This window comes from Emys orbicularis, chromosome 14, assembly GCF_028017835.1.
Source record: "Emys orbicularis isolate rEmyOrb1 chromosome 14, rEmyOrb1.hap1, whole genome shotgun sequence".
NCBI classification, from domain to species: domain Eukaryota; kingdom Metazoa; phylum Chordata; order Testudines; family Emydidae; genus Emys; species Emys orbicularis.
This window is the reverse complement of record NC_088696.1, coordinates 3,102,271-3,114,955: the sequence shown is the minus strand read 5'-3', so window position 1 is coordinate 3,114,955 and position 12,685 is coordinate 3,102,271. Positions and strand designations below refer to the sequence as shown.

The following is a 12,685-nucleotide window of genomic DNA, read 5'->3' as shown; positions in this document are numbered from 1 at the left end:
CCCTACGGGGACTGGTGCTCGCTGCTGCAGGCTCTCAGAGCATTGAGTATTGTTGCAGTTCTTGCTGGGAATGGAACACCACCTCCCCTGGGGCTCTCAGCCGCTAGGGCAGGTTTGCTGTGGCTGATACCATTGACCAGAGATTGAGAGCATCACAATCTCAACTGTAAAAAGCAACAGAGGGTCCTGGGGCACCTTTAAGACTAACAGAAGTATTGGGAGCATAAGCTTTTGTGGGTAAGAACCTCACTTCTTCAGATGCAAGTCTTGCATCTGAAGAAGTGAGGTTCTTACCCACGAAAGCTTATGCTCCCAATACTTCTGTTAGTCTTAAAGGTGCCCCAGGACCCTCTGTTGCTTTTTACAGGTTCAGACTAACACGGCTACCCCTCTGAATCTCAACTGTATTACAGCAGCTACATTTGCTTTACCGCTTCCTGTCACTCATAGGCAGTTTCCCAGTGTGCTTTGGCTGTGTATTCATTTGCTCTGTGGGTGGTTAATATGCTTCTCTCTGGAACCTGGAAGGTAGAGAGCTGGGTGCTGACTGGGATGCTTACTTGCATTCCTACTGCAGGTTTGTCTGTATCCAGCTCTACTTAGTAGATGTCTGATAATTTCTTCTCTTGCTAGCTGCTTACAGGGAAAAGGAGCTGCTCTTTGTCCCTCCACCCCCACAAGAGCATCTGCAAGTGGGGACAGATTTCTATAGCTTTCCCCCTCCCTGAGCCTCCATTTTTGGTTCTCTCTCAGTGAGAGTGAATAGTACCAGCATCTACTTCTACTGTTGCCCATATGTAGTTTTCTCCTGCAGCAGAGTGAAACTGACATTTGCACTGCTAGCTACAGAATTCTGGATAGCAGCAGTGAAACTGACCAGGGTGGAGTTAATCTCCTCTGCTACAGTATGGGAAAGCTGTGAGTTGCAGCAGAGGCACTGGAGCTGTCTGCAGTCTCAGGAAGTTGACACTGCATTGCTTTACATTCAGTTCATATTTCCAAGGTTTTTCCCTCTCCCTCAACCAAGGATTAGAGTTAGCAACTTTTGCAAGGGAATATTACTTTATAAAGAACTTGAAGACACACACACACACACACACCTCTACACCTCTCTCTCTCTCTCTACCTGTGCCCAGTCACGTTCCAGTGAATGCTTCCCACTTGTCATGGGTAAGTTGATTTGTCCAGTCCTGGTTATCTGTCCCACTGTAGCCAGATGTGTCAGTTTCTCTGTGGGGGAGTGCTTGTCCCTTCATTTCTTCCCTGATGTTTGGCTGCTTGTGAGGTTTTATTCCTGTGTGAACAACATGCTATATAAAATTTATTATATGGCAATTTACCAGGAGGAGGATTCCAGTGAAGTTGCTGTACCTGAACAAGCTGCTGGTTACCATCCCAGTGCAGCGCAATGCCTGTTGCATGACTGTAATGTCAGTTGGTGGCTGGGGTACAAATTACTGAGGTAGCCTGCTGAATTCAGGGAGGCATGTGGCCTAGTGGACTGAGCACAGGATCAGGAGTTAGGAACTCCTGAGTTCTAATCCCCCTTCTGTCCCTGACTTGCTATGGGGCCTCTGTCTGTTTCCCCATCTGTGAAATGGAGGTAGTGCCTTAGGCACGTACTGGGGAGGGATAGGAGGTTTGACAGTGTGCATGGGTGTGGTGTTGCATTGGTTATGGTTTAGAGTGGTTTCTGCTGAGGCTTAGCTGCTGTTCCAAGAATTCCAACATAAGCAAATTCCCTGGGGCCTCACCTTTCCCACCTCCCTCCAAAACACAAACATTTAGAAAGCCACCCCGAAATCCTGCATTCAGTGCTCAGTGAGTGCAGCAGGTGCATGACGCGGGATTATTGCTGCAAAGGGGGGTGGAGCAAGTCTGGCATGAAAAGTGCAGTAGGTGAAATTCCCCCCAAAAAGCAGTAGGTGGCGCTCATACAGGCTTGTGATGCCAGCTGCCCTTGGGATTAGTGCCCGCCCCATGCACAGCCAGGCGTGTGGTGGGAGACCCAGACAGGTCTTCAGGATGACGATTAGGTGCCCTGTCACATGTGTGGGTCAGTTTGATAAGACATGAACTGAATGGAGTACTGGGAATTCTAACGTATCGCATCCCGGAGAATCCCGGTCTACACAACAGCTTCCTCCCCCTTCAGCTGCAGGGCACTAGAGACCCCTGGGCTGGACGCACCTGTTGGTAACTGTGCCAACGTTGCATTCACACCGTGCTGGAGCTTCGTAGCTGGGGGGAGAGGGGTCCCGGGTCCTGCAAAGCTGTGCTCCTGGACGCGGCATGCTGGCAGCTTTTCCCTGGACGCTTGTGCGTGGGCAGCCGCATTCCTGGGGAGAAATGAGAGTGGCAATAACAGCAGCCACTTGGGCTTCATTCTCCAGGATTCCCCATGTTGCGCTGGGAAGACCAGCAGCCGTGTGGTCCCACAGAAACACCGAATTCAAGGCTTGGATGCAGAGCGAAGTGGGGAAAGCCCAGGGGCTTGTACACCAGTGAGCCTGACTGGTAAAATCCCCTTTCCAAACCCACCCTCTGGCTGTGTATGTCCTTTCCAGCTGCCCCTCTCTTCCTTCGCAGCACCTCCGCTGGGCAGGGCCTACAGCAGCCGCAGGTACCTGGAGTCTCCCCTTTTGGTACATTTTGTTGGCACCTGTTTCTCTGTGCATGGAAGAGGCGCACTCTCCCTCTGATCTTCAGAGCCAACAGCTGAAACACCAGGCCCTGGGGAAGGGAGGGCCGGGCTGGGCCGGGCCATTCAAAGTGTCTGGTTCTTTCAAGCCTCTTGATGCATAACTATGGCTCCGGTGAGAACCCAAGGACTTGCCTGTTTCTTCCCTTCCCCACAGGACACCTTCTTCCCTTATCTTGTGAACATGAGGGACTCTGCCTCCGTGTCAGGCCTTCCTGCCCATCCCTCTCCACAGCAAGGGGAGATGGCGCTGGTGGAAGGTCCATGTCATTTGTGTTGGAGACGGCAGTGCCTTGGGTTGTGTGTAAAACGAACCCTTCCGGTAGCACATTCTTAGCTGGCTGGCTCCCCACAAGCAGTGCAGAAAGTCTGCCCCCCTCACGGCCTGGCCCCATGTGGCCAGGGACCCAGGCTGGGCGGTGCAGTGTCAGTTGCAGGTGACCTACAGGGATACACCCAGAGGGAGAGGTTTTGATAGGTTGCAGGTGGTCATGGAGCCTCTCAGTCCAAGGAAGGCATCCAACCTTGTCTCTCTCTCCTTGGCCTCTCCTGCTGATTGCTGGATTCCCCTGCCAGGGGGGTGGAATTCCCCTGCTCGGAAGTTAGACTGAGGAGGAAAGGGGAACTTGGCACAGGAGCCCGGTGGACAGCTGCCTATGTCGTGGGTAAAACATGTCAGGGCTACGTCTCAGAAAGCCGTGGGCGTTGCCATGGGGGCATTCATGTAAATGCAGGGACTGAGGAATGGCCTTTTTATTCAGGGGCAAGGACTTCCCCGCTCTCCTTGCCAGTTATCTGGTGTTCCCAGCAGCAGAATTTGTTTGGGCGCCTTTCCTGTGTTAAAGGAAATCGTTCTCTTGCTCTTGGGAATTCCCAGAGCCAGGCTGGGATTGCGTTGCACATTGCCCTTGCTTGGCCCTGCTAGAAGCGGTGCCATTGACAAGTTCTCTCCCACCCCTTGCTGTGCCATCGGGTAACCCGGTGAAGACGAGGGGGCGCAGGGGATAAAGTCTTTGGGTAAGCGAAGGGTGCAAAAGCCAAGGAGGGGAAGGGGATCATTTAGGGCAGGAGTTTTCTGGGTCATGGAATGTAAGGCACTGGGTCGCAGCGGCTCTGGTCAGCACCACCGACCGGGCCGTTAAAAGTCCTGTCAGTGGTGCTGCCCGGCTAAGGCAGGCTAGTCCCTACCTGTTCAAACACCGCGCTGCACCCTGGGAGCGGCCAGCAGCAGATCCAGCTCCTAGGCAGGGGCGCCATGGGTCTCCGCGCACTGCCCCTGCCCTGAGCACCGGCTCTGTGCTCCCATTGGCTGGTTCCCGGCCAATAGGAGCTGGGGGAGGGGTGCCTGCAGGCGAGCCCCCTCCAAACTTGAAGCCCCTTCCTGCATCCCAAACCCCTCATCCCCAGCCCAGAGCCCTGACCCCCTCCCGTACCCCAACCTCCTGCCCCAGCCCTGAGCCCCCCCAAACCCCTAATCCCCAGCCCTGAACCCCCCAAACCCCTCATCCCTGGCCCCACCCCAGAGCCTTGTGATCTGGCTGTCCAGCTGCAGGGGATTCGGATCCAGCTGGTCTGGACAAAGCAGTGATGCAGCCTGGGAAATGCAGGCACCAGTTCGGTCGGCCTTGGAGCTACCACCCTGGTGTGTCAGTCCAGAGCCTGCCCTGCTCCCTGCGGGCTGGTGCCACTGTAGATGTGGCGCTGCGCATCACACAGCACTGTAGGAAAGTGTCCCTGGGTGTGAGCCAAGCCCACTGCTGCTGTCAGCCCACCCCGGGGGGCAGCCCCTTTCCATGACGAGCATGGACACCAAGGCGTTAGCAGGCTCACTACCAAGGCAGGGAAGGACTTTGAGTTTTCAGGCATCTCTGGACTTCCATCTACCACTGGGAGCTGGGATTTTCTGACCCATATGTGCATCCAGAAAGGCTTTTGCCCAAATCCTAGAGCTCTAGACCCTCTTGCTCCAAAGCTGGGAAAGCCTGGTTCTGTGCATCCCTTCCCCATGAACGTGCTCACACCCTTCTCTGGTCCCCGTCCCCCCCTCAGCCCGGCTGGATGTTCATGCAGCTCTCTGACCCGGGGGGGCAGCCTGGCTGCCTGCTGCAGCCACCACTCCCACGGAGCAGCGCATCACATGGCAAGTGGGTTAGTAAGGGATGTACGCACCCAGCCAGACAACTTGGCTAATCTATACGTGCGTCAGTCCCCGAGCCGAGGCGCTAGGAACTGCCCCTGGGGAGAAAAGCCACCACCTGCCTGTTTTAGGGGAACCCCACAGCAGATGCTGAGCCGATGGGGAGTGAGCACAGTTCAGTTGTAGCTCTGGGTTTACAGAGGAGGGGCTGTATCATGGTCCCTCTCTGGCAGATGGGGAAACCGAGGCACGGAGGGGCAGGGATTTGCCCAAGTGATCCTACTGCTGTGATTTGCTGTAGTGTCCTGGGACTGGGCTGAGCCCGGGGTGCTGGACAGAAGGCGACAGGTCTGTGCCCAGTGGGGGACACTGTTCCGAATGTGGAGGTGCTGAGTGTCCGTCTCTCCCCAGGTTCTCAGGGACGTGCTGCGGGATCTCTACCGCCTGCTGAAGTCCGTGGTGGTTTCTGACCGTGATGAGGTCACAGCGCTTCATGCCCAGCTGGCCTTGGAGGAGCTCGATGACATCATGAGGAGGTTCTTGTTCCCCCCCCAAACCCTAGAGAAGAAGCTCGTGGTCCTGCCGTAGCAAGACAGAGAGGCCAGCAGGGTCGAGTGCCCCCAGCACAACTTCCACAGCCCAGTCGCACCTGCTTGTCTGGGCCAGCGCACCGTAGCCAGGAGAGACCGGGATTCCTGCGTCCCACGGCTTCGTCTCTCGTCCCCTTCTGCCTTCCAGTTTGCTGAGAGCAGTTAACACGCTGTAGGATGTGCTTAGAATTCGGCTCCTGCCCCAGGCTGTGACTTGGGGCCTGCCAGCGTGTGTTCTGGCCTGTCTGCCTCGGCTAGAAATGCGGCTACGTGGAATCTGCAAGACCTCAGAAAGTCACAGTGAGGGCTCCTTGCCCGTGCAGACTGCAGCATTGCTTGGGGCCAGCACAGCTCACAGGGCCGAGCATGCCAGGAACTCGTGCAGGGAGTCACTTTCAAAACCAAAACCAAACTTGTACTGAACCCAAACGCAGGGCAGGAAAAACCCCACCATTTGCTCTTCCCTCCGTTCATGTTTACCGGGACAGCTGCCAATGAAACCACCGGCCCGTCACAGCGAGGAGGCAGTGGCATCGGGGCGGTTCTGGTACAGGTACCTCCTAGAGGGTTCAACCGGCCTGCCAGGTGCAGAGTCTCTCCCCCCCCCCCCCCCCAACTCCCCACACACACACCATGTGCTCAGACTGAGGGGACTCGCTGCTCAAAATGCAGAGACCTTATTAAAATGACAGCCCCTCTCCAGGCCCGTGGGACTGGCTCCTCGGCGAGTGGTGAAACACAGGGACTGGAAGCCCGCTCCTATCCACTCCATGCATTTGACCTTCACTGGGGGCTCTCAGGCATTAGCACTGTGCTGCAGGGCTGGGTTTAAAAATCCCAAAACAGCCCCCAGGAGCCGTCCACTGGGGTGCCTGGCGGGCGTGGGGTATGTTTGACATTGTTTTTAACAATATCTAAACTGTGGGCCAACCTTGTCATGCCAGGGCCCCTCTAAGCTGGCTATAAAGGACCTCTGTCAATGTCACTCCGTGTAAAGTCAACCTGCGTGGGCAGAGGGAGGGGCACGGCAGAGCATGCTCTTGCTCTCCCTGGATAAAGAAGCTAAGTTGGCGTGGGGAAGCTGGCCCTCCGTACCACGCTGGAGAGCTCAGCCCAGCCCAAGTGAGCACCCTGCGCTGTATGTGCCCGAGGAAGGGAAATCGGAGGAAATGGATTTGTTTTCACTTGCAGAGGGGAGGGAGGGGAATTGACCTGGACAGTGCCTTGGGAAATGCAAGGTAGGATCCAGCCCCTCCTTCCCCTTGAGTTGTCCACGCAGCCCGGTGTCGGACACCTCCGGTGGCCCAAGGCTGCACAGTCAGGGCGGATGTGATGCAGCACGCAGACCGCACTAGCGATGATCTGTCAGACAGGCCCAGCCACGTCAAACCTGCAAGGCCTGTGTTCTCCCACCCTGCCCAGGGAGCAGGTCAGCGCTCTGCTGGTAGGAAGGGGCAGCTTTCCAGTGGAGACCTGCTGAGATCTCCCTCCCTTTGTAAAGTGCTTTGGGAGCAGCAGGTGTGAAGCCCTGTCTGAGAGCTGAGGGCGGTTGCTGCTGGGCTGTGGGGAGCTGGCAGCTGCATGGGCTGCTGCCTCCTACAAGCAGCCTTGGCAGCTCGGCTCTTGAAGCCCTGCTCCTGGAGCCATGTGACTGCAGGAGCCTCTCAGCTTTGTGTGTTTTAAAAGGAGGTTTGTGGCCCTCGTGGCGGTGGAGAAACGCTGGAAACGCGAGGTCGGCTCAGGCCCCAGAAGACAAAGAACCAGAGCCAGGTTCAGTCTTTGTCAAACTCTCCTGAGTGAAGCCGATCTCGTGTGTTGGGGGGTCTGACTGGTGATTTTCGAGTGCCTGGCACCAAACAAACCCATTGACCACTTCCTTAATGGTCACCTCCACGTAGGCAGTGGCTGTAGTTGCCACGTGGTGGCAATGGGAGGGCACAGGAGGAGGTGCGGTTCCTGGGCTGGTGAAGGGGCAGGGAGCCCCCGTGACACCTCTCTGAGATGTGGGGAAAGCTTGCGAAGCCCTGCACGCCTCTTCGGCCCGAGCCCGGTCCCTCCACATCAGCTGCACGGGGGGAGTCAGGGAGGGGCTGGCGTCCTGGGCATGGGGCTAAAGCTCCATCCAGCTCCACTGCTCCCGAGAGCCTCCCTTCAAACCAATGGGGCCTTCGATTGAAAAGTGACATGGTGGGGGCTTGTGGCATGTCTGATTCCTCCCTCCTGCTTGGGCGGGACCCAGGGGCCCCGGCCTCCAGCACAAGTGGAGAGTGACTCGCTGGCCTGCTTTCACTGGCGCAGCGACCGGACAAGATTCCTGTCCGGGCTCTCTTGGGAGCCTCTCTGAGGCTGCGGGACGTGTGGGGAGGAGCCATTAGCTCTGGGGCGGGCGGGTTTATGGGAGATCTCTCTGCAGAGCTTCCAGCCGGGGCAGGCACTACCTACCCCCCGACTCCGCACTGCGGCAGGCTCACCTACCTGCCTTTCTGGGTCAGTGCAGAGATTCTGCCTGTCGCCAACTGCCCTCACAGGGAGAGGAGCTGCCTTTGGCACAGGTTCTGCTGGGCCGGGCAGTGCTGGGGCCGGGGCAGCTGCGTGTTGACCTCTTAGAAATACCTGAGAACAAACATTAAAACCTGGGATCCCCGAGGCTTCTGCCTGGACCCAGCACCCGTCCATCTGAGCCCAAAGCCCCCCCGGGTTCCTGCCTGGACCCAGCACCCCGTCCATGTGAGCCCAAAGCCCCCCGAGTCCCTGCCTGGACCCAGCACCCGTCCTTGTGAGCCCAGAGCCCCCCGGGTCCTTGCCTGGACCCAGAACCCGTCCATGTGAGCCCAGAGCCCCCCCGGTCCCTGCCTGGACCCAGCACCCTGTCTGTTTGAGCCCAGAGCCCTCCGGGTCCCTGCCTGGACCCAGCACCCTGTCTGTGTGAGCCCAAAGCCCCTGTGTCTCTGCCTGGAGATAGCAAAACACTTGTATGAGCTACAAGGTCCCTAGATGTCCCGTCACACCCAGTCCTGCTTCTGTTGCTACCCCCCAGCACCGGTACCGTATTCCCTGATGCCTAGGGCTGCTGCTGGCATGCAGGGCCGTCCCCGTCCCCATCCCCTCTGGTGATCTGCAGCCATGCTGGCTCAGAGCGGAGTTTGCCAGAACACCTTCCCTTGTACACCTGCACCACATCCACCAGCTCAGCACCTGGCACACTCTCCTCGCCAGCGGGGTGATCACAGGGCACAGGACACTGCCCCGGGGGGCTGGGAGCCTTTACACAGCAGCAGACGGACGTGGGTAGATTTCCCACGGGTTTCCTTCGGCCCCAGCCATCCCTGTGAGTGAAGGTATTTCAAACACGCTGGGTCTGTGGCAAACACTGAGCCCTTTCTTTGCCCATCCCCACGGCTGTCTTGCTGATGGGCCGGCAGCCTTCCTCCCGGCTGGGAAGTGCCATTGTTGCCTAAAGATCTGGGATCGGGTTGAGGCCGGTGACAGTTGCTAAGCGCGGATCCAGCGATCCCTGGGGAAATGCAATTCTGAGCTGTACCCAGGTCTAGGTACAAGGACTCCCAGTGTTGTGTGGCTGAATCGCAGCCCTCGCTGCCTCCCCCTCCCCACCCTCGGCAAACCAAACGTTCTCTGATCTCAGTCCCTTGATCTGCCCAGCAAACTCCGCTCCCCAGGCAGCGCTGTGCCACAGCCGGAGGGGGCTAGAGAAATGATTTTATAGCGTCTAAGAATAGCTTTATGGTCTGGGCTTTGAACTGAGGGAAAGCGGCAGCCGAGCGCGCGCTCATTGTCCTTGCTGGAGAATGCCAGGTTGCTGCAGGATCAGCTCCCACGAGTAGGTTTTCCCAGCCCTCTTTCCCTCTCCAGATTGCACCAGCTCTGCCTTCCTGCAGCTTTGGCTGGGCAGAGGCACTTCTTTGGGGAGTTGTCTGTCCTGCCATGTTTATGTCTGAGCTCTGCCTCCGCCTAGGGATCACACCAGGGGAAGAGTTTGGAATGAAAAGTCTCTTTTAATGTTGTTTTCTGGGCTTCTGGCGGCAATTCTCCCTGTGCAAACAAGGCGATTTCTGTGCAGGAGGAGACGGAAATTTTATTTATACCTTGGGAAGTGCTTCTGCAGAGAGCCACAGGAAGGGAAGAAAGGTGAGGTGTCTGCGAGCTGCGTTTGCATCAAAAGGTAAGAAGCTGCAGTGCTGCGATTTTACAACAAATTGGCCATGTTTGTCTGCACCTGTTCAAACGTTACCTGGGAAGGAGCATAAAGGTTAATAGATTGTGTGTGTGTGTGCATGCGTGTGTGCGCGCACGTGTGCGCCCCAGGTCTCCTGCACCTCACTGCGCCCAGGCATATCACCAGAGGATGCTGCGGTTGTCCTGCTTTCCAAACGCAGAGGCAGTGAGAACTCCCTGCCCTTCTCCCCTGACCCCGGCAGCTTTAAGCAGACACACAATGGAGCAGGGGCTTTCCAACCTCGGCTTTCTTCTAAACACTCCCTGTTGCCGCTAGACGCCAAACCTGGCTGCAGGGGGATGAGAGGGGCATGGCAAAGGGGTCTTGGCTGATTTCTGTCCCATGCAGCCGGCAGCCGGGCAGCTCAGCAGACTGCTCGACCCCCTGCTGATACCGCGCCCAGAGCAACTGGATTGTAACAGGTGCATCCCGCCAGCACTAGGCGCAGGCTGCCAGGGGTTCCAAGGAATTGCCCAAGGGGCGCATTTCTTCAGGCAGCTCTCAGGGCTTTGCTCTCACTGGGTCTTTTGTCAGCGTCCCCTGCTCTGCCTGTGATCGGCGCGTGCGAGGGCAGGCCTGCTGCAGGAGATGGGGGGACGGACCGGCAGCGCAGAATTCCCCGCTGCTAGCATCCACCTGCATGGGAAGAGCTCGCGGTCCCCTCAAGGGCTTTGCTGCCTGAGTACAGTGTCTGAAGGTCAGACCCAGCAGCTTCCACAGGCGGAAGCTGGGCCACAGAAGAAGCTCCCCGCCTCCTTGGAGGAGCTGGGCCCCGAGGCCAGGACGCTCGTCACTACAATTAATACTTGGCCTTGCTCTAGTGCTTCCCCCTCAAGGCGCTTCCCAAAGAGCGACGAATTCGGCTCCCAACACCCCGGCACCTGGGCTCCGAAGGGCTCGGGACTCGCCAAGACCTGGACAGCCAGTGGCAGAACTGGGAGATGGAGCCTTTTCTCACTCCCTGTGGTAGCTGATTGCCACTCCCTGCCTGGGTCTCTGAGGCACAGGCCTGGGCGCCCAGCTCTGCCAGGGGCTGGAACTCTAGCTTTGTGCAAGTGGCAAGGTGGGGGGAAGCCTGCGAAAAATAGCAGCTGCTGGTAATTGGGGGTGATTTTTTAACCCTTTGTACCTCAGAATGAGGAGGGGCTTCACTGTTCACTGCCCCAGCAGTGTTCAGGCAGGTCAGGTGGTCTCGCTGGGGCCTGCAGGCACACACCGCACAAGCCCAGCCACCAGAATGCTGCCTGGTGCCAGCAGCAGAGGGAAGTGCCTAGACAGTCACCCGCTGGGCTGGTCTATTGGGAACGGGAGTCAAGCTCTGCCATCCGCCCTAGCCCAGGTCTGTGACTGACCCAGGCCCCTTGGCTGTGGGGCCGCAGTGGTTACCTAGGAAACACGATCTCTCTCTCCTGGAGGCTGCTGCCCCGGGGAGAGCTGAGCTCTCAGCCCAGAACAAAACCCCAACGTGCTCATTCCCTCGCTGCTGCCCCTGGAGCTGGAATCCGCTGTCGCTGGGGAAATCTCACCTCTTCTTCAATGATCCCGATAGCAAATCCGTGAGAGGCAGCGGTGGGTAGTGGCAGCGGGAGAGGTTGGTTCTGGTGGCCCTGACTGGCCAGGAGGAGGGGCTAGGTGGAGGTGTGTCCGGAGCTAGAGAACTGGTGTGTGTGCCAGGAGGTTATTCAATCTGGGCACATCCTTGGCGCCATAGACATGCGTCAACGTCCTCTGCTGAGGGCACCCCAAAGCCCATTGTCCTGAGTCACAGAACCCTAGAAAGGTCCCTCGGGAGGGCTCAGCTATCAGCACTGGCAGGACCAAGTGAACCTGGCCCGTCCCGACTTGAGCTTACAGGCCTCCAATGACGGGGATTCCACAACCTCCATTGGAAGCTTGTTCCAGAGCTTATCTGCTCTTATACATAGAAAGGGCTTCCTAGTATCTAACCTCAGTCTCCCTTGCTGCAGATTAAGCCCATCACGTCTTGTTCTACCTTCAGTGAACGTGGAGAACAATTGATCCCTGTCCTCTTTAGAACAGTCCTTCACAGATCTGAAAACTGCTAACTGGTCCCCTTCAGTCGTCTTTTCTCAAGACGGAATGTGCCCAGTTTTCTGAACCTTTCCTCAGAGGTCAGGCTGTCTAAACCTTTTCTTGTCATTTTGGTGGCTCTGGCCGCTCCAATTTGTGCCCCTCTTTCCAAAGCGCAGCGCCCACAATTGGACCCAGGACTCCAGCTGAGGTTGCACCAGTGCCAAGCAGAGTGGGACAATGACCTCCCGGTTCTTACGTCTGACACTCCTGTAATACACACCAGAACAATATTAGTCTTTGTCCCAGTGGCATTACACTGTTGACGTACTCTAACCTCCAGATCCTTGTCTGCAGCACTGTTTGTAGTTTGCAATTGATTTTTCTTCCTATGTGCAGCACTTTCCTGTGCTGAATTTCATCTCGGTGATTTCAGACCAATTCTCCAATGTAGCAAGAGCCTTTTGAATTCTAATCCCGCCCTCCAAAGTGCTTGCAACCCCTCCCAGCTTGGTGTCATCTGCAGATTTTTTAAGCATACCGTACGCTCCATTATCCAAATCATTAATGAAAATGAGTCTGGACAGATGCTTGTGGGACCCCAATAGATACATCCCCCCAGTTTGACAGTGAACCACTGACAGTTACTCTTTGAGTACAGTCTTCCAACCAGTTTTGCACTCAATTTATAGTAATTTAATCTTGACCACATTTCCCTAGTTTGCTTATGATAATGTCATGTGGGACTATATCAAAAGCCTCGCTAAAATCAAGATCTATCATGTCTGCAGCTTCCCCTCTATCCACGAGGCCAGTAACCCTGTCAAAGAAGGAAATTAGTTGGTTTGGCCTGATTTGTTCTTGACAAATCCATGCTGGCTATTCATTATCACACTACTATCCTCTAGATATTTCCTAGGGCTGTCAAGCAATTAAAAATATTAATCGTGATTAATCACACGATTAATCACACTGTTAAACAATAATAGAAT

The 12,685-nt window shown here is 56.4% G+C and overlaps 1 protein-coding gene across 1 annotated transcript in view; it reads left to right on the top strand.

Annotated features, from left to right (window-relative positions):
• Positions 1–5,984, top strand: part of TANGO6 (transport and golgi organization 6 homolog) — an 87,364-nt gene extending 81,380 nt beyond the window's left edge. The window contains exon 18 of the mRNA XM_065416564.1: positions 5,250–5,984. Within this exon, the coding sequence (XP_065272636.1) occupies positions 5,250–5,426 (177 nt within the window). The 3' untranslated portion in view covers positions 5,427–5,984. The remainder of the gene's footprint in view (positions 1–5,249) is intronic.
• Positions 5,985–12,685: the final 6,701 nt, after the last annotated feature.